We start from the raw sequence: 25,151 nt of genomic DNA on the forward strand, positions 1-25,151 counted from the left end.
AAGAAGAGGTATCAGACCTAGTTCAGACTGGCCCCACAATTCACTAACAATTGGGGTAGGGGAGGGAGGAAACTAGAGGTCAAGAGGAGAGAAATGCAGGTTCACTTGGGGGAAATGGGCAAAGGTTTGATTAGTTTATGCGTAGCTTAGTTAAACTAGTCACACAGAAATAGTGTGAAACTGCAGACCAACCTCAAGAAATGTGTTCACGCATTTCCTTACAATATGCAATACACTTTTTGCCATTTTTACAAACTCGACGATTAGCTAACAGTTGTCTGATAATTTACAGTGCAGTCTGTCAGTAGTAAAAGTGGAAAGGGTTGACTCAAACTACAGTCTGCAAGTGAGGAGTTAACTTATAACAACTTTATATTTTAAATTAACATGCAATATGAGAAGAATTTAATATCACTAATATCGCTTCACTTCGGGTAAGTTCTGAAAATTCACTAGATTTATGAATGCTGTGAAACAGAGTGCTTGGTCTTTCATTGGAAATACACAGAATTTCTGGTTATCAAGCTGGTTACTATCTATATGTTCAACATGACGAAGAGAGGATAAGACCTATCCCATGAATGAAAGGCATAATGAAGGGCACATGTATATTTAAAGGACTTCCTGAGGTTTTTCTCCCTGATGCTGGGAAAACCTGACCACTCCCAGTTACTTGCACTGGGTGGCTCCAGCACAGGCCCTAGTTCCTTACTGGTTACAAGGGGCCCCTGCCCCTTGCAAGCCTTCTTAAGTCTTTCCCTGGGAGCTCACCGCACTCCCTGGTAGGGTGGGGGTGAAGATCTCTCAGATGGGTGTTCCCCTGGTGGCTCCAGGAGTCACTACAGCAGTCTTTTACCTAGAGCAATCCTGCTCCTTCCAACCCAGCTGACTGCAGTTTCCTCCATTTTAAAGGCCTCCTGCCTATCATACATGATATCTTACAGGAGGGGTGGAACTAGCCCTGCCCACACAGCATCTCTGGCACCTTCCTCATCAGTGTGGGGTTTATACACCCCATCACAATATAATTATGCAATCACTCAGTTTAGGTACTCAGGCATCTGGGTGGGTCAAATTTAACCGCCAGTTTTGTCATTGCAACCAAAATGTTTAATAGACATTCAAATGCATTACTTTTTGTTGGTTCTTCCACAAGGAAATAGCAGATTTTCAAGACATTTTCTGATCCATACCTTTTTATAACTAGAGATTCTTCGGTAGATATGCTCAATTTTCTCGCTGCAAATTACACTGAATCTACTTTGGAGGTCAGTGGGGATTACTTCATTTAAAGAATTCAGGCTGTTGCAGTTTTGCACAAAATGCTCATCACTTTTAGCCAGTGCTTCAAGAATCTGTAGTAATAAAGACAATGGCAGTACATTATGAAGTCAGATGACTAAAATGAACATTACTTATCAGTCCTGATATTTACAAGCTAAAAAACCTGAAAATCAATTGTCCCTTAATATTTTAGGTATGCTGCGTAACTAGAAAGGATGATGCTTTGGGAGGAAAGGGTTCCCTTTAGTAACTCCTTGTCTTAGTAATAGAAACTCCAACTATACAAGTTACATACAGTGGTTTCATGGACTTGTTCTATCACTATTAACGTAACCATTATGTCTTTCTTGAAATACATTTTCTGCTAGCAAGCATTTATTTCAATTAAGTGTACATATTATGGGATGCTGACTTATCAGCTACAACATTTATAATAAAACTAACCTGTTGACAGATGATGTGATACTGACTCACGAAATCAGCGTACATGAGAACTCAGCTCAGTCATTTTTACTATTTGTTCAGCATAGATGAGATGAGCTGACAATTATCATATTCATTAAGGTACAACTCTTTCACTGTATTCAGTCAGTAAATTAATTAAAAATTTCAGTTTCCTCAGATATAATTAATAATGCAAAACTCTTCTTCAAAATATTTTGCTTCTTCTACTGCTATAATGAAGTTTATTTAAAAACAGTACCAAGTCTTCTGCAGAACAGCTTTGGATCACATTTTTCATTATATATTTAATAACGGTAAAACTCTGCACTACTATAGTATCTTTCATTTGAGAACCTTGACCTGCTTTACAAACTTTCACTAATTAAGCCTCATCCCTCCGCAGTGTAGGAAAGCAATGCAGAAGGGCCCCTTCCCCACCCTACTGAAACATAGCTGCCTTTGACAAGGAATATACAACTATTTAATACTGCAAAGCAACACAAGGAAGAAAATGAAGAAAAGTATTATATCCAACTGCAAATGCAGAGGAATTTAGGTTAGTAGAATGTGAAACCACCTTCTGAAATTTCAAGTTGGGATTGAATCAAGTGCCATGACATTTTTAACCACCAAAATCTCTGTTTAACATCCCACATGAAAGACAGTGGGGGGTCTGATTCTCCATTAACCTACACTTGGGGTAGGGCTACACTTACCCGGTAGTTCGGCGGCGAGCGATCGAACTTCTGGGTTCGACTTATCGCGTCTTGTCTGGACGCGATAAGTCGAACCCGGAAGTGCTCTCCGTCGACTGCGGTACTCCTGCTTGGCGAGAGGAGTACCGCGGAGTTGACGGGGGAGCCTGCCTGCCGCGTGTGGACCGAGGTAAGTTCGAACTAAGGTACTTCAAACTTCAGCTACGTTATTCACGTAGCTGAAGTTGCGTACCTTAGTTCGACTTGGGGGGTTAGTGTAGACCTGCCCTTGGTGTAGTCATTCACATCAGTGTAAAGCGGATGTAAAATGCTACCATTCTGAGTTTGTAATGTTATACACCCATTTTGCACTAGTGTAAACAATTACACAAGATGCAGTCCAGTTAAGAATTAAGCATAATGAGACAGTGGTCAGTACTGACTTAGACTATATCTACACTTATGGCAGCAAGTAGAATACAGGCACTATACATGTAACTACGTGCCACTGTAAAAGGCAGACTGCATCCACATTTTTCACTGTGGATGAAACTACAAGTGGCAGTGAAATGCTCCAGCAGCAGGGAGGCAATAGGGAAAGGCTCAACCAGGGGGAGGCAGCAGGACAATACACTGCTAAAAATATCAGCTCAGATGTGGGAGGCATTGCTTGAGCATATACAGGCGAGTCTCATCTTACACTGGGGTTCCATTCTGCAGTTAGCGCATAAAGCGAAAACCGCGTATAGTCAAAATTACATTGAGTTGAATGGTGGGCGAAATCGTCCGCACTACAGGTACAGTATTAAAATTGTTATTTTTTCCTTTTTTTGTTTGTTTTTGCCGACCGCATAAAGCTGAAATCGCGCATGTTAAATGCGCGTAAGATGTGACAGACCTGTACAGAGTCCCGTAGCGTAGGGTATATATCCTAGGGTTCAGGTGTGCAGGGTACTCTACTCGCCTAAGCCGTGCCTCACTGTCTACACTGCTATTTAGACCTGTGCTAGCTGGGCAGGCAGTGTCTGGAGTCTACATCCCATCTTAATTTAGATGTATCTTTAGAGGGAAGACAGACACAATGATTAACCAGCACCACTTTCTGCAGCACCTAGGTGTTCCTTGAAGATCTGCAACCAATTCCTGAACTGGCTTGACTCAGTATAAGGTAGTTGTACTAATTGAGGCCAAAAGTCAGTGTTCTGGAAGCTCTAGTTTTCTTACAAATACTCAGAGTATGGCAGTGGAAAAATTAATCCTAAAAATATAAGATTAGTAAAAAATATTTAAATTACAAACACTTCTACATACTGTATTATTAGAGCAAGTAATAACATCCCTGTGGTTCAATGATTTAATCAATGAAAAGATAACCTGCAGAAATTGAATTCACTCTACAAAGTTTTGGCTTTAATTTTTATTTATCCTTGCCTGTAACTGTGTAAGTGATGAAACAGGAATTAATAAAAAGCAGTATTCCTACATGAATTGATAATTAATAGTTAGATGTAAAATGCAACAGCTCTAATTAAGACATCTTTCCCATGTTATTAATAAGAAGTCCCACTTTTGCAGCTTTGGAAGTATTCAGATGAAAATTTCCAAAGTAGCCTCAAAATTTTTGTGCAACATTTTCCTAATCTATGTTTTTGCAGATGCATATTCCTGTGTCTATTCGGAGGGAGATAATATGCAAAAAAACCCAGCAAGGCACCTTGCTACTTTTGTGTATGCACAGAAACTTAAGTTCAGAAAGTTGTACCTGCAGTTTTGGAGGTCAGGTTACAGACCATTTGAAAATGGGGTCTTGAATATTTTTTATGTGACACTTCATATCCTCACCCTTCAAAATGTTTTGAGGTTCAATTACAATAAGTCCCTGAACTTCTTTGAAGTTTTTTTGATAGCAAAAAAAGGAATTCTTTGGCATTTGTTGAGTTGAGATGTTCAATTTATGACCACAACATAACTTATTTTGCTTACTGAGTACATAGTCATGATTCAAAATGTCAGCAGGACAAAGGTGACCTGCAAATATTAGACATGAAATAAAACCAGATGTCCCTCTCAATTAATAACGGATAGATGTGACTTCAGTGGAATTAAGTATAATACAAAATTAATACACATAAAAATGTAATTTTTCTACATAGGCCTCATACCTTTGCAGTCAAACTGAAAAAGCCCTTTGGTTCAATCATTTTCTCCACCACATGGCATTTTATTCCAGCTGTACTGTCATACTCATAAACCACTCCATATTCCAGATGAACATTATCAACAGTGAGACTCACATGATCCTTCCTCCCATCAATTATTGCCATTGTGTTAAACTTGTCAATTACTTCTACAGCAAAGAAAATTAATAGTTAGTTTTGTTTTGGCTGCTTCAGACCTAAATCAAAATAAAAGAACAATCACTGCAGATCCTATGGAAGTAGCGATGTTTTGATAATTTCTATTGAAATGAACATCAAGAAATCCCAAGGTGACTAGGTGACAAACTCAGAAAAACTCAGGTCTGGGGCTGACTAAAACTCGGGTTAGATGAAGTGTGAGAAATCCTACTGGAATATCCTATGACACAACCTATTGGTTGTAAAGGGAGACATTCTGCTTTTCTTACAAGCTGGAGATGTAGCAACAAATAGGAATGGAAAGTTGGAAAACCCTTGTTTAAACTGTAAAATATCAGGGTTGGAAGGTCATCTAGTCCAACCACCTGCTCAAAGCAGGACCAATCCCCAGACAGATTTTTGTCCCAGATCTCTAAGTAGCCCCCTCAAGGATTGAACTCCCAAGCCTGGGTTTAGCAGGCCAATGCTCAAACCACTGAGCTATCTCTCCCCCCACTGAATGCTTGCTCCAGAGACACACATACAACTCTGAGGGCAGCATTTGCCCAGAGAAATTAATTGAAAGTCAGCTATTAAGCATTTTCTCAATCATCCTTGTTGACTCATAACTTTTGCCTGAAAAGTATCCTGAAGAACATGTGACTCATTATTTGTGATCCAATAGAGCTTTGAATTAATTTTAATTTCCCTTAAATTATTTTATTTGTGAATTTTATCCAGATAATTTATAGGATAAGATGTCCTATGAATGCAAATGAATGAAATTTTAATGAAAGTGCGATACTACAAAATTTCTCATGGATCCAAGAAACTGTTCAGCTAATTCACACAGTATTATAGGGTGATGGTATTTTTAATTCTCCTCTGTGTCAGATATGCAATTGCATATAAATCCTTATGTAAATTAAAACCTGTAGTCTGCTTTCAGTTTCCCTAGTGGGAAGAAGAAATTTCTATGTTCCTTGCTAACAGAAAGAAATTCTAAAGGATGACATGCAAAAAATAAAGATCACACCTTCCACTTTGCAGTCAAAGGCATCTCCTCCCTCATCTCCAGGGGGTTTGGAGTTCGCTTTCTGAAGGTCTTCCTGTGCACTCTCTATACTGTTATATACCCACTGTATGGAATCTTGCTATAAAAGAAAAAAAATTGCATGTATCATCAAAGCTGTCTCATTTCACTGCTTTCAAACAGGAAATAGTTATTTCAATTCCCTACCTGAACAGGATGTTTATCAATTACTATCTGCACTTCATTTTGAAAACAAACAATAACATTGGAAATGACAGAGGAGTGAGATTGATTTTATCTAAAAACAGCTGTAGAGAAACATACTGTACCAATAACAGAGATTTCATCAGTTCATTTGTTTAAACAGTGTATGCAGTATTGCTACACTTTGTTTTGTGTGTCAATAAAAATGTCCTTAATGCATACCTAAAACAAGTTGTTTTAATACACTGAAAACCTTATTATGACAGGAAGCTATAAAAACAACAGAACCAACTTCTATCTCACTAAACCTGCTGTACACCTACTGGAGCTTGCATTGATTGTTGAACACCAGCCATGGGGGCATAACACATTCGCTTTGCCTCTAAACCACTCCCACTTTGCATTATGTGCACCTGGAGAACTCCACTGGTGGTGTCTGTAGGAATCCTTATGCCTATACTCAGGGCCAGCTCCAGGCACCAGCTTAACAAGCAGGTGCTTGGAGTGGCCAAGGGAGAGGGGCGGCATCTGCGGCAATTCGGGGGCGGCAGGTCCCTCACTCCCTCTAGGAGCGAAGGACCTGCCGCTGAACTGCCGCCGCCGATCACGGCTTTTTTTTTTGCTTGGGGCGGCAGAAATGCTGGAGCCGGCCCTGCCTATACTCAGTATAGAATTGCCTCTATTCCATGCAGAACAGACGTTTTTTTCCTCAGAAGTGTTGCACAAAACTTGATCTTACTTGTATCCAGCAGTGGGGGATGCATAATCAGATATTTTGAGCTCTAATTAATATTTCAATGTATTTAATAATGTATTATGCTAATCAAATACTGTATGGAGTTGGCAGAACACCCTTCTCATCCCCATAGTTGACATGCAATGTACCTATCAATCTCTCACCCTCCAATTACTATAGCAGAATAAATGACAAAAATAATCCTGCATTGTGACTGAACTCAAATCACAGCCTGTAAAGAGGAAAGAGTGGGATGAAATGAAAGTTAAGCAAGGATGCCAAGAGTTAAACTTGAGTATGTCTTCTATACAAACTGTTAAAGCAGGTTGTGCTTGGTTAAGGTAAAATACACATTCATTACCTTTACAATCATCTGCAAAGTAATGGTTAGTATAATATCCTGAAGGATTAAGATATATTTTCTCTCTAGATAAACCCACATTTGAATCTTTTTTACCTTTTACTCTGAACTATTTATATGTCATTAAGGATGCTTAAGATTTTATGAAACTTTTATTGATTTTCATAAAAAAAAATAAAAAATACAAAAAAGGTAAACAACATACAGCTCTTTATGTTACCAAATACTGCACATTTCACAGGATAGCCAATACAATTATTCAATTACACAACTTTACAACTTGTCAAAGCTGCAAGACCAAACTGTACAAAATCACTCAATATTACACAGACATAGCATTTTAGGGTGGGGGAAAAAAAGATAAGAGGAGGAGGAGACTGGAGGAAAGGGACAGGAAGAGGGAGGGGGAAAGGGGAAATGTCAGCATTTAACATTTTGTATTTTAACTTTTGGACAAATTCTTCTCAAGGAACTGTCTTGATTGCTTGCAGTTTGTTGTGCACAAGCAGGCCAGAGGAAATCATTTTGAATCCATTCTACTTCCTAGGTTGATCCAGATGTTGCTGATTTGACTACAGAGTACTTTACAAGCCTCCTCTGCTTAGACACATGGGAAGCACTCAGTCAGTACCTATACCCATATCTAAGTTGAGATTTAAGTACCCATTGTTGGTTCATAGGGTGCCTTATTCTGGCTAACACAGAACAGGTTCCTTATTATTCCTAACCTGACATTAGACAGCCTATCACAAGGAGTAACATTATCTGAAATGTATTTCTATTTATTTATGCTGAAAGTGCAGGATCACAAAAGTTAACATAAAAGACTATTCCAAAATATACTATTCTTAACAGGGTTTTCCAAGAGCGCTATATAATGCATGTAAGCTAAAGCTCATGCACAAACTCTACAGGATCTTCTGTCAAGTCACGTTTAGTGTCACCAACAAAGAAACTAATAGGTCTTGTATCATGATCAGTGGAACTGCAGTCAGAGGACCATATACCTTGGAGGGGCTGTTATTGAGGGCACACCAGGAAGACAGGGAATGGGTGGAGTTAGGCAGGAAGCCACTCAGCCACATGGACAGAGCAGTGCAGAGGGTTTACTAAAGTTCCACTTGTTCAACTTAACCTGCGTTCTGTTTCACTTTTTGTGAATGAAACAGGGTGGCAGCATTTGAGCTGTGAGTTCTCTGCAGTGCAGCAGGTGGCAGCATGAGCCATGGAACTCAGTTTGAAGCCCCCAAGAGCCCTGGATTTTGCATATCCAATTCTAGACTAGAGATGGACCCTGTGGAAGGAGGAGTTTGAGCTGGACACAGACCTGGCCATTCAAGAGGATGACAACAGCAGGAAAGTAAAACTGTTATTTTACCTTATTAGGGAACAAGGCAGAGATATCTGCACCCCTCAGAAGCACATCACTGCCTCAAGCCTCACAGCAGCCCTAGGAGCCCTGGGAAACTATTCCTCCCTAAAGCAGAACAAAACTGTGACAAAACAAAGATTTTTCACTAGAGTCCAAGCCAAAGGAGAATGGCTATAGGGTGACCAGATGTCACTATTTTATAGGGACAGTCCCAATTTTGGGGGCTTTGTCTTATATAGGTGCCTATTACCCCCCCCCCATCTCCCGTCCCGATTTTTTACACTTGCTAGCTGGTCACCCTAAATGGCTAGATCCTTATATTTCTGCCTTATACACAGTGGCTACTACATGCAATTTTGAAGACTTGACAAACTTCCTGATTTGGGAAAGGACAGTCTGTGGCACTTGGGATCACCTCCTGAAAGAGTGGCTGCTCTGGAAAGGCACTCTTACATTAGACAGATGGGGAGCAGAAACCTCAAGTGAAAGGATGAGAGCCCTAGGAGGCACAACAACTCCACAAGTATATGCAGTCAAGAGCACAGGAGAGCAAGTAGCCAGGGTTCCATACACATAGTGAGGGGCACTAGCTGTGGAAGACAGCATGGGTGGCTCAATGAGAAGTGCCACACACTAGGACAACATTGCAAGGAATGTGGCAAGTTGAATCATTTTACCAATGTGTACAAGAGCAAAGAACGGTCCCAGAAAAATTCAATCAGATGTGTACAGGAGGGAGATGGCACATCAGACAGTGTTGATAACATCATTATTCTCTCCTTGAGTCTGAGCGCATATTATGTTCAAGCTGTTGGGACAAGATAGCAACAAGGGACAATGCCAACCTCTATGAATGCAAGAGTGTTAATAGGGAAACACCCTATGCAATTTCAGCTGGATAGCGGGGCCTCCTGCAATATGATCAAACATACCTTTCACAGAGAGCAGACACAATCTAATAACGTACAACGTGAGATTAATGCTGTCCATAGGAAAATGTGACCTCATAATCACTAATCCAAAAAATAACAGATGATACCAGCAGAAGTTTGTGGTGGTGGAGGATGATAAACACCATCGACCCCTCTTGGGGAATACAGCCATACAAGCCACAGGTCGGATAAGGTGCCGCATCAGAATTTTATAGCTAGAGTGCAAGAAGCAAAAAGGGAAATCCCATGGACAATGGAGACCATTTTAAAAGAATGTAGGGATGTTTTTAAAGGCAATGGGTGCCTCAAAGGAAAGCTTCAACAGGAAATGGACCCAACAGTGGAACCTTTGAGTTTACCATGAAGGAAAATTCCAGTGGCACTATGTAATCCAATACTCAAGGAGCATGAAAGTCTGCAGCGCAGGCATATCATAGCACCAGTAGAGGCCAGTAGAGGCTGGGTAAGAAGCATGGCAATGGTAAAGAAGCAATCAGTAAAATTACATATCTGCATAGACCTAAAGCCACTGAACAAGGCATTGTCCCTTTATCCACTTCCCACAATTGATGACCTCTTGGTAGAACTTTCCAAAGCCAGAATTTTTGTAGTCTCTAATGTGATGGATGAGTTTTGACATATAAGGCTGGATACGAGTCCAGTATGCTGACAACCTTTGCAACATCATTTTGTCCCTGCAGATGGCTATGCAAACCGATGGGCATGATCCCAGCCCCAGAGATGTTCCAGAGAAGACTCACCCAAGCACTGGAAAGGTTGTCTGGGGTGAAAATAATTGCAGATGATCAGGGCCGGCTCCAGGCACCAGCTTGGCAAGCAGGTGCTTGGGGCGGCTGCTCGGGAGAGGGGCGGCATGTCCAGCTATTCGGCGGCAATTCGGTGGACGGTCCCTCACTCCCGCTCGGAGCGAAGGACCTTCCCCCGAATTGCCGCCGCAGATCGCGATCGCGGCTTTTTTTTTTTTTTTTTTGGCTGCTTGGGGCGGCCAAAACCCTGGAGCCGGCCTGCAGATGATATCCTCATTATAGGTGAAGGGAGCGATGATACAGAAGCTGAACAAGAGTATGACAGAAAACTGCAAGTTTCTACAGCAATGCAGAGACAAGAACATAAAACTGAACCTAGAAAAAGTGTGACTCAAACAGCATGAGAATATACATATACATCTACTCATAGCAGAGGGACCAAACACAGATCTCAACAAGATCAAGGCAGTCAGAGACATGCTAGCGCCAGTGGATGTGAAAAGGTTCCACAGCAAAGATAAATTTTCTGTCCATGTTCTGTCTACACCTGACTAGAGTTCTGAAACCCATCCATTAGCTCACAAGGCAGGATGTTGAGAGGGACTGGGAAGCTCCCCAACAGCAAACATTTGACACACTAAAACAAATGATAATGGATGCCCCTGTGCTGAAGTACTACTAGCCAGGAAAGTCACTAACATTGCAGTGTGATGCATCAGAAACCAGAAAGTTCACTAAAGTTAACACAAAAGACTATTCCAAAATATATTATTCTTACCCAGGTTTCCAAGAGTGCTATATAAAAGGACTGCCAGATCATCTAGTCTGACCTCCTGTATATCACAGGCCACCAGCACCACTCAGCACCCAAACAATAAACCCAACAACCAAAATTAAACCAAAGTATTACAGCCCTCAGACTGTAGAGATTTGTGTTATCTCTGGAAATTTCAGCATGCTGCTCTGAGCCAGATGAGTTTCCCTTTAAACACCAGAAAATGCTGTATGTTGGAAGAAGAATATATATTTTGTGATATACCAAACAACTTTTAATGGAATTCACATCCAGTTGCAGTAATTGTTCACCTAATGATAGGCATGCAAGCAGTCAATTTTTAAGTTCTCCTTTTCTGGATGCCCACCCATCTCCATAGCAAATCCACATCTGTGAAACAGTCAGTCCACCTCAGGTATAAAGTATTTTTTATCCCTTTAATTTAGCCAGTTTAGGGCAAAAGAATCCATGCTGTATCTGGGAGTAAAAATAACCCTTTGACCAGAATTCAGAGATAACTGCCTCAATTCTGTACTGGAGCACAAAGAAATCCAAAGAAACATTTTCATGAAGCAGTATTTGCATAATGCAGTTGAAACAACCCCCTATTTCTGCTGCTTATCTCATATCTGTTCAGTAGGTCTGAAAGGAGGATTTCACATTTAGTTTTAATTGGATTTCAACGCTCACTGAAAGACATTGTGAAGTTAATTAACTGGTTCACAGTTTATGAAGAATTTCCAAGAACGTGGAAAGATTACATTACTGAATCCAGCTGTTTTGTTTTATCATGACAATTACTGTGGAAATTCAATTTTCTTTCGAAACTAAAAGCAATAATAATTTATTTGCTCATATTAAAAAAAGGAAACTCAGAATCCTTGAAATAATATTTATTTTCTAACACTGCACTGTAATGGAAGTGGAGAGAGACTTTTACAGACAGGATATATTCACTCTGCTCTGTATGTGCTAAGTGTTAATAAAAGTCAGGAAAAAGATCAACTGTTTGTGTTATGTTCTCATGAGCACACAGCTAGCTGTATAAACTCCACTCCATCCAGATGAGAATATATTTCATGGTTTTTTCTGCACAGAGCTATAATACTGCTGGATATAATCCTTTAAAAAGATAACATGAGAAAACTATTTAGTTAAAAGCTTAGTTTTTTGAAGCAGAACTTAAAGAGACCTTGAGTATCAGCAATAAATATTAAGTAATCATCAGTTTTTATATTTTAATTAGCCACCTCCCCTTTATTCCCTCCACAACTGGATGTAAAGAACAAAAATAAACAATGGATAGAGCAATGAGGGCATAAGCAGTAAACTTGTCTACCTGCATTGGACGCCTGTATTTCCTGCAGGCTGTGACATGGGCGATAACACTTGCATGAGTCTCTTTGCTGACATTAATTCCATTCACTTTAATTATGCACTGTCCAGGGTGGAGACCTGCTGCAGCTGCCACAGTTCCTTTAAAAACAATTGTGAAAGTTGCCAAATTCCATGTTAAAAGATCCCCTTTTAAACATACAGTCCAAGTGCCTCAATCTGCATAAGTATCTGCTACTATTGATTCTTGCATGACTGTTGCTAGTACAATAGAGTTCAGTGAGACTCTGCAAAGATTCAGGGGTCCCTGCTAGGGATCCCCAGTGTGGGGACCATATCATAATCCTGTAGAACAATTTACTGAAAAACTATTCAAAGAGAGCTACTACAAACCTCAGCTATATCAATTTAATTGTTAGTGTCTTAGAATAAATTTCACCTGATAAAATAGTGCAGAACAAGATATCCTCTGTTGGTTTTGTTGTGTCTGATTGCAAAGTTCATGTAATACTTTATAGCTTATAAAAATAATATGATGTAATGCACTATTTCACGAAAAATAACATATTGCCAACAGCCCAGTACTGATGTATAACCCAACAATAACAAACCAGTGTGCATGTGCAATTAAGGAAATGTTATTTCAGTAAGGAAACAGATTTTAATTTTAAGCTTCTAGTGAGTGATTACTAAATTACTGTAAGAATTATTTAAAAAAAAACCTTAATATTCCTCCTTTCATAGTTAAATTCTATTGTGAAACAAATTCTGAAAAACTGATAGACACTACCAACTAAGACCCATGGTCAGTTTGTTGCTAAATTTCCCTAGGCACCTAGCTGAAAATGCTGGGGAAGATTTGACTTTTGTAGTAAAACGGTAAAAAAATCTGTAATTTGAAAATAACTATAACTATTCAGAGTCCTAAGCCTTTGCTCTTTGATTATAGCAAATGTCTCTATTGATAAATAAAAATCAGACGCTTTCTGACAACTCTCCCTATAATTCAAAGCAAGTATTAAAGCAGATCAGGAGTTTCTTGTCAAACATTATGTGAAAAATCCAAGTCCAAGGGCATTTCTGTGTATTCAATTCTATTTTAATCTCTTTACCATTTCATCTGTAATGGAAAATGCCTAGCTTCCAGCTTTAAAACAAAAAACAAAAAAAACAGTCAATGGTTATTGGAATAGGAAATTTTATTAACTTTAATCATTGTGAGTAAAAATGAAGAATACTCTTTGAATAAAATAAAATATACATTCCAGTGATTTGTTTCTATAGTAGAGTGATAACCTTGAAAAAGTCCTGTGTACAACAAAGGTAGTGTCAGTGTAAAATATCTTGCCAGCATGCCTCAAACCTATTCTGGAGGGACTGGCTCTTGGAGTTTGAAGTTAGTTTGGTCTCCAGGCATATTCCATTCCTTTATCCTCTGTTGAGATTGCCAACAAAAGATGCCAATGAAGAATAAACATGTTGCCCCCAGGCTGATACAAAATATTTGGGGCCCTCCTGCACAGCTGAGGGGCTGGCAAATAGAAAAATCATATATTGACTTGTAAACTGTCTGAATTTGATAAGGAATGCATTGAAAAAATAAATTTGGAATCCCATACTATGATTTTTAACAATCACTTTTTACAGACTATAGCTGCATTTTAAATTAAGTTACTAGAGTAAAGTGTCTTGAAATCACACCACAATCAGCTAATCTGGTTCCAACAAATACCTGGATTTAGAGACACAGCTTAAACAGATCCCATTAAATAATATCCTTCAAGACTGCAGAAATGTTATTCAGACTCCAGAAAACCATGGTCCCAGTTCAGGAAAGCATTTAAGCATATGCTTAAGTGCATCCATGTTCAGCAATTCACTTAAGCATGTGCTTATGTGCCATCAAGATCAATGGGACTAAAATATTTGCTTAAATGCTTTGATGAACAAGGATGGACAGCTGAACTGAGACCCAGGTGTGGAAGTAATTAACAGACTGGTGTGTATTGGACTCTATGCTCTTGAAGACCTGGTTTCTGGCACCACATCTCAGGTCAAAATTGACTGGTTCTTTCAACTGGTTGCTTTGACAAACTTAATCATACTGCTTGGTTTAAGGCTTCTCAGTTACAGGGGGGTAAATTGCCACAACATAGGCTAAAATATGGTTTTAATGAGCTCTGCATTTCACAATACACAACAGATTGTTTACTGTAGTCAGCGATAGGGAATTAGAGAATTCTGCTCCTCATCAGTGTCAGAACAGCAATCCAGAGTACATTGGGTTAAAGAGTTGGCAAATGTTTGGCAATCATGTCACAGAAAGGACGTAAAACACTATTTAGAGCAAACATCTGTAGTTAGTAAAATGGTCTAAGTCACTGGAGCCCAGAGCTGTATGAAAGGATTTGTCCAGACTGCACATATGTTCTCAAAAGGGTTTTCAGATGAGTCAGACCATAAATGTGTAATTTAATAACTAAGTAGCCTTCAGAACGTTGCTTCCAAATGCCATTTGCTAGATCAATTACTTTTGCATTTGATAATTATTCCTGAATCTGTAAAGGATATTTGACCTTAAACCCTATGTAAGTGTTAGTGAAAGAACTACGGTAATTTAAATATTTGTAAAAACCAACAAAAGACCGTCTAAATTTTAGCCAAATTAGCATATTCATAAGACAGTATTTTGGATGACTACTTATTTACCATTTGTTATGCTTGTAACAAAATAACATTCTGCAGATTTTTCAAGGGTAAAAACAATTAAAAATCTTATTAGGAAGTTTGAGTTAATGGTGTTTGTCTCAACAGGAAAGAATATGTAAACTGAAATTATAATTGTAAGTGTGATCGACCTCAACCAGGCCTAATAAGATGTTAGGCAGATGATTACCATGATCCCATTCTGATCCTGTTTCTTACCTCTTCCAACAGCATGGACAACCGATGGACCAAAGCCCCGGATTTGGAATCCAAGCCCATCTGCAGAGTCAGGGATCTTCACTGTCCTAATACCAACAGAGACTCAAGATCAAATATCAGATGTTGACATTTTGTTCTTTAAAGTAAAGATTGGTCACAGTGGGAAAAGTAACAGGTAGTAAAAATCTGCTTAAACTCCTCCCTACTATGTCTCATAATTTTTAAAAATAAAAAGAGCTAAAGGAAAAGGAGAGATGGTTTGGCCAAAGCTATTTATTCATTTATATTCTGCCCTATAGTGCTCATCACCTACTACTTGAGCATTTCACATATAGAATGATTTTACCTTCACAATACCCATGAAAGCAGGAGAATATTATTCCATTTTACAAAGAGAACTCAGTAAAATAGAGATTAAGGCCTATATTTTCAAAAGTGTCTATTGATTTGGGGTTCATCTATTTTTGATCCCATATGAAACACTTTGAAGGGGCCTGGTTTTCAGACATTGCTGTTTTATATTCTTGCTATATTTACCTCATGATGCTATCAAAAAATGAAAAATGTGTCAGTAAGGACTACAGGTTAAACTTTTTCATTTGACGTTCCTATAGACAATATTTGAAAAATTCAGAAAAATTGAAAACTTTTCTCCCAAAATTCCAGTTTTAAGAAAAGGCCAAATTTGAATGAAAATTTCATTCTGAATTTCATTCATTATGAATAACAGAGAAAGCCACAGAGAAATACAAATAGGAGCAAAAAAGATAGAGGACTGATCATGATGCTCTTATTCAGAAAGGACATCAAAACTTGGCCCAGAGATAATAGCATGATGAGACTGTAAGACTAAATAGTTGAACTGTTATGAGAAAGATAATTCCATTTAATGGAAAATTTCAATATTTCAAATTGGTTTTGTTCCAATTTGGAACGAAAACCAATAATTTCAAAATTCTGGGCAGAGCCACAGACCCTGGAAGCCCTGGACTCCCCCGCTCACAGGTAGCCCACCTGGTGGACTGCCCCAGAACCACAGACATTGGTAGCCCTGAGATGCTCAACTCCTGAATAGTGTAACTGCTGGGCTCTTAAGAAGTGTGGACTCTAGATGCTTTGGGAGCCTAGGCTGCTGAGAAGCTGAGAACCTGGAATCCAGAGCTCCCAAGTTCTCAGCTCCCCATCAGTCCATGAGACAGGCTACCGAGGAGCTGGGAAACCTGGCAGGGTTCTGTTGGAACTTTGTCAGAATAGAACTGTTTCCAGAGAACATTTCACTTTTGGTGAATCAGCAAATTCCAGTGAAAAAATATACTCTCCTTAGGCTGCAGAGCCCAAGCTCCAGCCCAACTAGTGAGAGCTCCACAAGACCAAATCTGTCGACCTGGGCTGGGAGGTTTGCTGCTGTGGGCTGTGTAGATGTACCCTTAGGCACTATGGTAATAAACAATAATAATAATTTTGAGAATTGGAAAGAGATAAAGGTAATTTTAAAATATGTTCACACAATATGGTAAAAAAAAAATCTTCGTTCAAATATAGCGTGGAGTATAAATCAGCTTCATTACTTCACTTCTTGTTGATAGCAGGGGAAGCTGAAAATATGGTTGGCACTTGGAGACAATTATAGGCAGAGCCTGAATACAAAACCTTTTGCAGCCCAGGCATCTCTCTAAAAACTGATGTATTTTACAAACAGATTTTTAAAGACTGTTGGATATTAACTAAAGCTGGGGAAAACTCAGTGGTCTCACTTTGTAAAATTTCCACACAAAATGCATTATATAAGCATCTCTCCCTACTTCATACACACACTCTGGGGGAAACTATGTAAGACCTGAGTCTTGTAGAACTCATTAGTTTAAATTGGCTTTGTGTTGTGGACAAAAGCTGAGACATATTCATTTTCACTTAGGACTTCTATCAAGATTTGAACTGAGGTCTACACAGGTAAAGGCCAAAGCACTGACCCAGTGCACCAACCAGCCTGCAAATATTAAGTTTTTCTAATTTTACCAATATGGGACTCAATCCTGAAGCTTCTGTTCACAAGGAGTTCCACTGACTTCAACTGGAGTTTTTCCTGAATAAGGAATTCAGGATCAAGCCTCTCCCTAGCAGTACTGTTTTAGCAGCGATCGGTAAATTTTGCAATTAACCATCCCACAACTCATTCTTGAGAACATTCATAACACATGCTAAGACAAACAGTAATCAATCCTATAGTCTCCCCTCACTAGTCACTGGATAAAGTTGTCTTAGATATAGGATACCCAACCTTGAATGCAGGAAACTGTTTTCAGACATGAACTCTTAAATATTGGACAGAAGCCTGATGAAAACTTAATAAAAAAGCTGTTTATTATATTTGCTGTATATAGTATATTGCACTTTAATTTTGGTTCTTAATAGAGAGGCCTTTACCTTGCAGACTGTGCCAGAAAAGGGAAGCAATAAATACATTTTTTAAAACAAGAAACAAAAGGGAAGAAACCAAAGGTTAGCACAAACACATAAATACATATATACATTATTACAAAGATGTAGAGGTACCTTGTGCCTTCAGACACAGCCCCAAACAAAAGGTAATATGTAAAATGTATCATCCCAAGAGTACATCCAGAGAGCCACTCCTCTACGGCACAATTCTTCCCTTGCTTTCCCCCTTATTTTGTGTGGGTTTTTATTAGCGGGACATCCCAGTGCCAAGATGCCCCTCCCTGCTCACCTGCTCTGGGGTGTGGATGGGAGGACAATTCTCTTTTCTTCCAGTGCAGATCCACACTACAGTTAGCCTGTGCATCTGTGTAAGGGACGGGGGGGTGGGAGGGGGATTATGATTCCCCCTATTCTGTGCAGCCATGTAGTCCAAGTCACAATGTAGTCCTTAGTGTAATTTTGGGCCTGATTCACCGCTCTCTTAGGCTAGTGTAAAGCAGGAGTAACGCCATTAAATTTACTGGACCTATGTGGTGTAAGTAAGGGTTAAATCAGACCTTTCATTCCTCTGTTTCTATTGAATACGTGCATTTAAGGCTTAGACACAGATGAAAAGAACTGAAGAAGTTGCACAGTAAACAGGCACTCCTTACTTCTTTTACATAAAGGGGACGCCAGTCACGTAAGAATTGTCAAAAACATTGTATTGCGAGGAGTCCAACTGTTAATAAAGATCTTGAGAGGGTTACTTTTTAATCCTATGTACTTTATTTGTAGAACCAGAATAGAAATGCAAAACACCCATTAGATCATTGAGTCTAACCCAGGCGAGGTCAGGACATAGTCCCTAGACAGAGGAAGTTTATTAAAAACAGAATGTCAGCTAAGTGGGTCAAAATTCCCTATATATTCAGAAAAACTTCATTTATACTTGTGGTTTCTACGTGTATTTAAAATGACAGACTTGAACGTCAAAAGTGACTGATGTTTTCCCTTTGCTGTTGTTGGCAGATAAATGTAATGCAGATAAATGTAATGCAGATAAACTGAAAGCAGATTGATTAGATGTGAGGCCTGGCATGTTGATATTGTATTAATCATTTTATTATTCAAGAACAATACTTTTGCTTGCTCAGATAAGTGTATATGGGCCATTTAAGTAATTTAAATAACCTCTCCGCAATAGTACACCTTATCCCAATAATGCAATAACATTAACTCAATGCTGTCTTTCCTGTTTACTACCTAGACATTTGCCTTCTAGAATTCACTTCAGTTATCATTTTTAAAATTCCCAAAACAGGAAGCACAACTTACTCCCTTGGTTTTGTGCTCACAAGTACCCTGAGGGGCCTTCTGCTGTTTAAGCATGCTTTCAGGAAGCAATCCACTTCGTTGAAGGGTCTCAGAAAAATTAGGTCACCATTAATGGCAAATATCTTCTTCCCAACTTCCAGGCCTGCCATCTAGGTGAGGGGGGAGGAAAAAAACAACACTTGAGCATTTTGCTTTGTTTTGTTCTTGTTAGGTTTGGTTTTTATAACCAACATTGTATTGATTTTGTCTGCCTATAGACATGCCCATTAGGAGTCAGTGATATAGACATTCTTTTTAGTCTCCTCCACACAGCATCCACAAAACAGCCCTAAACTATACCTGGAAAAATGTGGATTGTAAACTCCAAGTTTCAAAAGCACCTAGCATAAAGGGCCCTGATCTTGACTGGGCCCTTTGGATACTCTGCAGTACAAATCAATAGTCTTAATTATTAATATAATGTAGATAATGTGACCGCTCTTATTGGGCCAACTTTTATTATTGCCACATTAACTAACTTCCCTACCTGTTGTTCTCTAAAAAAACTGAAACTTACTTTCAAATATAGAGGCTTGCTGAATATTTTAAGAAGTATGTGAATATTTCATAAGTTACAAAAACAAACCATAAACTCAAAAGTTTTGAGTTTCACACCTTTGAGTGAGGTATACAACATGTCAGGTCAAAGATCAAACTATTGGCCAACTAGGGAAGAAACTACCTCCAGCTAGAATGTTGCAGGATGTACAGAGCTGCTCAAGGCATCCTCCAAGTCTTATTGCCACTTGAGAACAGGGCAGTACTAGACAGTTGACAACTCAAAATGGAATTACGGAAAGATAACAGAGCTGGACTCAGGCTGGATATAACTCTATGGTTGCACCATACCACTTATTTGTTGTGTCTCCTTTAGGGCTGTCGATTAATCCCAGTTAACTTAAGCGATTAACTCAAAAAAATTAACTGCAATTAAAAAAATTAATCGTGATTAATCGCACTGTTAAACAATAGAATACCAATTGAAATGTATTAAATATTTTTGGATGTTTTTCTACATTTTCAAATATATTGATTTCTATTACAACACAGAATACAAAGTGTACAGTGCTCACTTTATATTATTATTTTTATTACAAATATTTGCACTGTAAAAATGATAAACAAAAGAAATACATTTTTCAGTTCACCTCATAAAAGTATTATAGTGCAATCTCTTTATCGTGAAAGTGTAACTTCCAAACATAGATTTTTTTTGTTACATAACTGCACTCAAAAACAAAACAATGTAAAACTCTAGAGCCTACAAGTCCACTCAGTCCTACTTCTTGTTCAGCCAATTGCTAAGACAAACAAGTTTGTTTACATTTACGGGAGATACTGCTGCCTGCTTCTTATTTACCATGTCACCTGAAAGTGAGAACAGGCATTCACATGGCACTTTTGTAGCCAGCGTTGCAAGGTATTTACGTGCCAGGTATGCTAAACATTCATATTCCCCTTCATGCTTTGGCCGCCATTCCAGAGGACATGCTTCCATGCTGATGATGCACATAAAAAAAAAATGCGTTAATTAAATTTGTGACTGAACTCCTTGGGGGAGAACTGTATGTCTCCTGTTCTATTTTACCCACATTCTGCCATGTATTTCATGTTATAGCAGTCTCGCATGATTACCCAGCACATGTTTGTTTTAAGAACACTTTCACAGCAGATTTGACAAAACACAAAGAAGGTACCAATGTGAGATTTCTAAGGATAGATACAGCACTCGACGCAAGGTTTAAGAATCTGAAGTGCCATGCAAAATCTGAAAGGGACTAGGTGTGGAGAATGCTTTCAGATGTCTAAAAAAAGCAACACTCTGATGCGGAAATTACAGAACCCGAACAATCAAAAAAGAAAATCAACCTTCTGCTGGTGGCATCTGACTCAGATCATGAAAATGAACATGCATCGATCCGCTCTGCTTTGGTGCATTATCGAGCAGACCCCATCGTCAGCATTGTCTTCTGGAATGGTGATTGAAGCATGAAGGGACATATGAATTTTAGCGCATCTGGGACATAAATATCTCGCGATGCCGGCTACAATAGTGCCATGCGAAAGCCTGTTCTCACTTTCAGGGGACATTGTAAACAAGACATGGGCAGCATTATCTCCTGCAAATTGTAACCAAATTTGTTTGTCTGAGCAATTGACTGAAGTAGGACTTGGGTTCTAAAGTTTTACATTGTTTTATTTTTGAATGCAGTTTTTTTGTACATAATTCTACATTTGTAAGTTCAACTTTCATTATAAAGAGATTGTACTACAGTACTTGTATTAGGTTGTAATCAAAAATAATTATAAAATGAGCACTATACACTTTGTATTCTGTGTTCTAATTGAAATCAATATATTTGAAAATGTAGAAAACATCCAAAAATATTTAAATAACGGGTTTTCTTTTATTAACAGTGCGATTAATTGTGCAATTAAAAAAATTTATCGCACAATTAATCACAATTAATTTTTTAATCGCTTGACAGCCTTAGTCTCCTTTTATCCTAATCCCTATCCCTAAAGGCCTTTACCAGCTCTAAAAATCTCCTTTGTAAAATAAAATCTCAGATAGAATATTTTACTGTCACACTTCTCTGTATAAGTACAGTTAGTCCCGTTCATGTCAATGCGAACTCTGTATATACCCCACAGAGGTCTATCTGAAGCAATGCTAATGTAAACACAAGCCCTCTAACTTACTCATTCAACATCTCAAACTCTATATTTTACATTATTACAAATAAAAACCATAAAAGCCTTGACACACCACATTTATGGGAAATAAATCAAATTTATGTCTGCGGAGTAGAACACATGTTTTATTTTCATTCATTACATTTTCTTCTCAACAGTGCTTCTGCCACTCATGAATAATGATGCCACCGTATTCTATGTAGCACATGAAAATAAATATATTTATAATTTATGTATGGTATCTCTAAGTTCATATATTGGAAATCATAAGTAAGAATAAAATGATAGTAATAGCAACAGTCATAAACAAAAATGATAAAAACAATTAAAAACAACACTTTTTTTCTTGAAAAAACAGACAAATTAAAACACTACATTATCTTAAATTTTCAAAATTGTATATCAAAATACAGCTGTAAGTGTACATTTGTAAACATTACCATAAAATAGAGACAAATGTCAGACTATATATTAGTATATGTTACCTCAGCATTTGACCCCTTCTCCACTAATTTAATAATTGGTAATTTGTTTTTGTCTTCTAAACCAAAACCATAGCTGCCTTCATTAGATTTAATCTGAAAAATAAAAATAAAATTACACAATTTGCCTTTCCATTAAACAATAATGCATGGTGTTTATTTAACATTATTGAATCCTATTTATTGCTTGCCAATTATCATTCAATTTGTTTACTTACCAATAGTGACTTGGCTATGACATTTTCCACTACTTTTAAATCATGTTTCATAAGCCTGTGCTTCATATTTGATCCTTCCATTTCTTCATCCGCAAAAAAGCGAAAAAGAAGTGGCTCATCTTTAAATTCACTTTTTTCTAAGACTTTATGATACAAAATACAAAGATTAATCCTTTTATTATGAATTCCCGAATATATGTTTTTAAAACAATTAAATATTGGTAAAGTGCTTACATAGATTAAATGCTGCAAAGCTATTTTAGAGTTAATTCTACACTAGAGGAGTTTGAATTTTCATAATAAATTACACTTTCTAATTGTATATTTTAAAATGAATAAAAAAAATCTTAAACAAATAATGACTGAAGGGCAGTTGAGGCCTCCCCTCTTCCACTTCTCCCAGTTTTTCTAAAATGCTATTGAGGAAATCATCTTTTCCATTGTTTCAATCAGAAGACCCATGCCTTGAATTTTTTTATTGGCTTCTTGTCTCTGATGGCATCACATTTAACCTCCTTGTCGTCAATTTCAAAACCCTACATATATCTCTGCTCTTACTCCTCTTTTTTCCTCTTCTTAGGCCTGGTCCACACTAACCTCCCACTTCGAACTAAGATACGCAACTTCAGCTACGTTAATAACGTAGCTGAAGTCGAAGTACCTTAGTTCGAACTTACCGCGGGTCCAGACGCGGCAGGCAGGCTCCCCCGTCGACTCCGCGTACTCCTCTCGCAGAGCAGGAGTACCAGCGTCGACGGCGAGCACTTCCGGGATCGATCCGGGATCGATTTATCGCGTCTAGACAAGACGCGATAAATCGATCCCAGAAGATCGATTGCTTACCGCCGGACCCAGAGGTAAGTATAGACGTACCCTTACTCTATACAATTCTCCTGATATTCTTGTCTTCCTCTTCCCTGGGGCACTCTCTCCTACTCTCTGCTTCACACTTGGTCACGCTCCTCCAATACTCACCTCTTTCTCATTCACCAAATGCCTCTTTTCTCTTCTTTAATTGCTTTTTAGAATTTCACTTCTTATAGCAATCCCTCCTACTTTCTTCTCACATTCGTTCCCACATTCTCCCTTTACTGAACTCTTGTGCCATGTCTGGTCTTTCTGCATTAGTGTTGTCTAATGAAAACTGTGAATGCATCTGGGCAAGAATCATGTCTTTGTCAAGATTCTGGGCTAGGGAGGCACAACTAATGGCAGGAGCTTGGGATTCCAGAACTGAAGCCAGGGGTCAGAGCCAGTAACTGGGTCAAGAGTCAAGCTGAGGAGCTTATATAGGGACAAGGAGCCAATCAGGGATCACTAAGACCACTGTCAGCCAGATTCCTTGAGGCAGAATGTTCCATGGCATTGAACCTCAGTGGATTGAGGGTCACAAGAAGTGGCCCAGTTACAGCTGCTGCTGGGTGGCACTGTGGGGATGTTGGCTGCTTAATAATCCTCCAGGCCTGAGTTCAAGTCCCATTGATCCTGACTTCACTATAGCACCTCCCGTTGGGAACTTGGGGGCACCCTGGTGGAATATATAAGCAGCCCTTGATGTAAAGCAAACAATCCCACAAGGGGTGTTGTTCCTTACTTACTGTTTCAAGGTTGCTGGGGAGGGGCTTCTCCTTCATAACTGAATGGATTAGGGACAGGTGGTCCTGGGGAATGGTGGCATCCAGGAAATTATGGGGCCTGAGGATGTGTGGTGACTCAGTGTGGGGAAAAGTTGTAGTCAGGGAGGTAGTCCCCTTTTCCGGACAGGGCATCGGCTGCCTTGTTCTGGGCTCCTGGGTGATAGTAAAATTAAAGCATGTGAAGAACAGGGCCCATCAAAGCTGTCTTTGGTTCAGCTCCTTACCCTTCTGAGATACTCCAAGTTTTTATGATCTGTATATATCTTCTCCAAAGGTGGCTTTGATTGATAGAGCCTTCTTATCTAAAATCTCATCATTTTGTTCTGCCAGTGTGAGTTTATGAGAGTAATAGGCACAAGGGAGCAGGTGCTGTTGGGGGCCAGATCTTTGGGAAAGTATTGCCCCAATTGCAACATTAGGTGTGTTGGTCTCAACAACAAAGATCTGCATTCGACTGGGATGAATCATGATTGGAGCACTGGTGAAGGCCATCTTGAACTGGTTGAATGCCCATTGACCAGGTGAAGAGGGTATGTTTGCAGACGAGCTTTTTCTATGGACTATCTGTACAGCCCTCCGTGGATACAAAATTTGTATATGCATCTGATGATACACAAACATGGTCTGCAGATAGCCGCAGATATAAAGCAGATATCTGCAGATTTGCAGGGCTCTAGCTATCTGATCTTAAAACCAAGGAATGACGTGCCTACAAAAATTAGTGAACTCCAGGAAGCATTGAAGCTCCATGATGTTCCAAAGGGCTGCCCAGGTCCAAACAGCATCCATCTTTCTGGAGTCAATTCAGAAGCCCTTATTGAACAAGATGTATCCCAATAACTCCATGGAATGCTAGTTGAAGCTGCACTTCTCAAGATTTGCACATATGCCATGGCAGTGGAGCCAATCCAGAACTGACCAGACGCGTTGAGTGTGCTGCTCAGGGCTCTCTAAGATAAATATATGGTCAAGATAGACTATTACTCCTGGATATAGACTATCATGAAATATCTCATTTGCAAAGTGCTGGAATGCTGTTGAAAGATTGAATGGCATTACCAAATATTTGTAGTGGCTGTACTGGATTCGAAAGGCAATTTTCCACTCATCCCCTACATAGAGC

At 38.9% G+C, this 25,151-nt stretch overlaps 1 protein-coding gene across 1 annotated transcript in view; it reads right to left on the reverse strand.

Moving 5' to 3' along the window:
* PREX2 (phosphatidylinositol-3,4,5-trisphosphate dependent Rac exchange factor 2) overlaps positions 1-25,151 on the reverse strand; it is a 310,741-nt gene that overhangs the window by 137,562 nt on the left and 148,028 nt on the right. Inside the window, exons 16-23 of the mRNA XM_065397932.1 lie at positions 22,392-22,534; positions 22,177-22,269; positions 18,956-19,104; positions 15,200-15,285; positions 12,279-12,415; positions 5,796-5,913; positions 4,586-4,770; positions 1,194-1,355 (exon numbers count right to left, since the gene is read on the reverse strand). Coding sequence (XP_065254004.1) covers positions 1,194-1,355; positions 4,586-4,770; positions 5,796-5,913; positions 12,279-12,415; positions 15,200-15,285; positions 18,956-19,104; positions 22,177-22,269; positions 22,392-22,534 — 1,073 coding nt within the window. The remainder of the gene's footprint in view (positions 1-1,193; positions 1,356-4,585; positions 4,771-5,795; positions 5,914-12,278; positions 12,416-15,199; positions 15,286-18,955; positions 19,105-22,176; positions 22,270-22,391; positions 22,535-25,151) is intronic.

Source organism: Emys orbicularis, chromosome 2 (assembly GCF_028017835.1).
Source record: "Emys orbicularis isolate rEmyOrb1 chromosome 2, rEmyOrb1.hap1, whole genome shotgun sequence".
Lineage (NCBI taxonomy): Eukaryota > Metazoa > Chordata > Testudines > Emydidae > Emys > Emys orbicularis.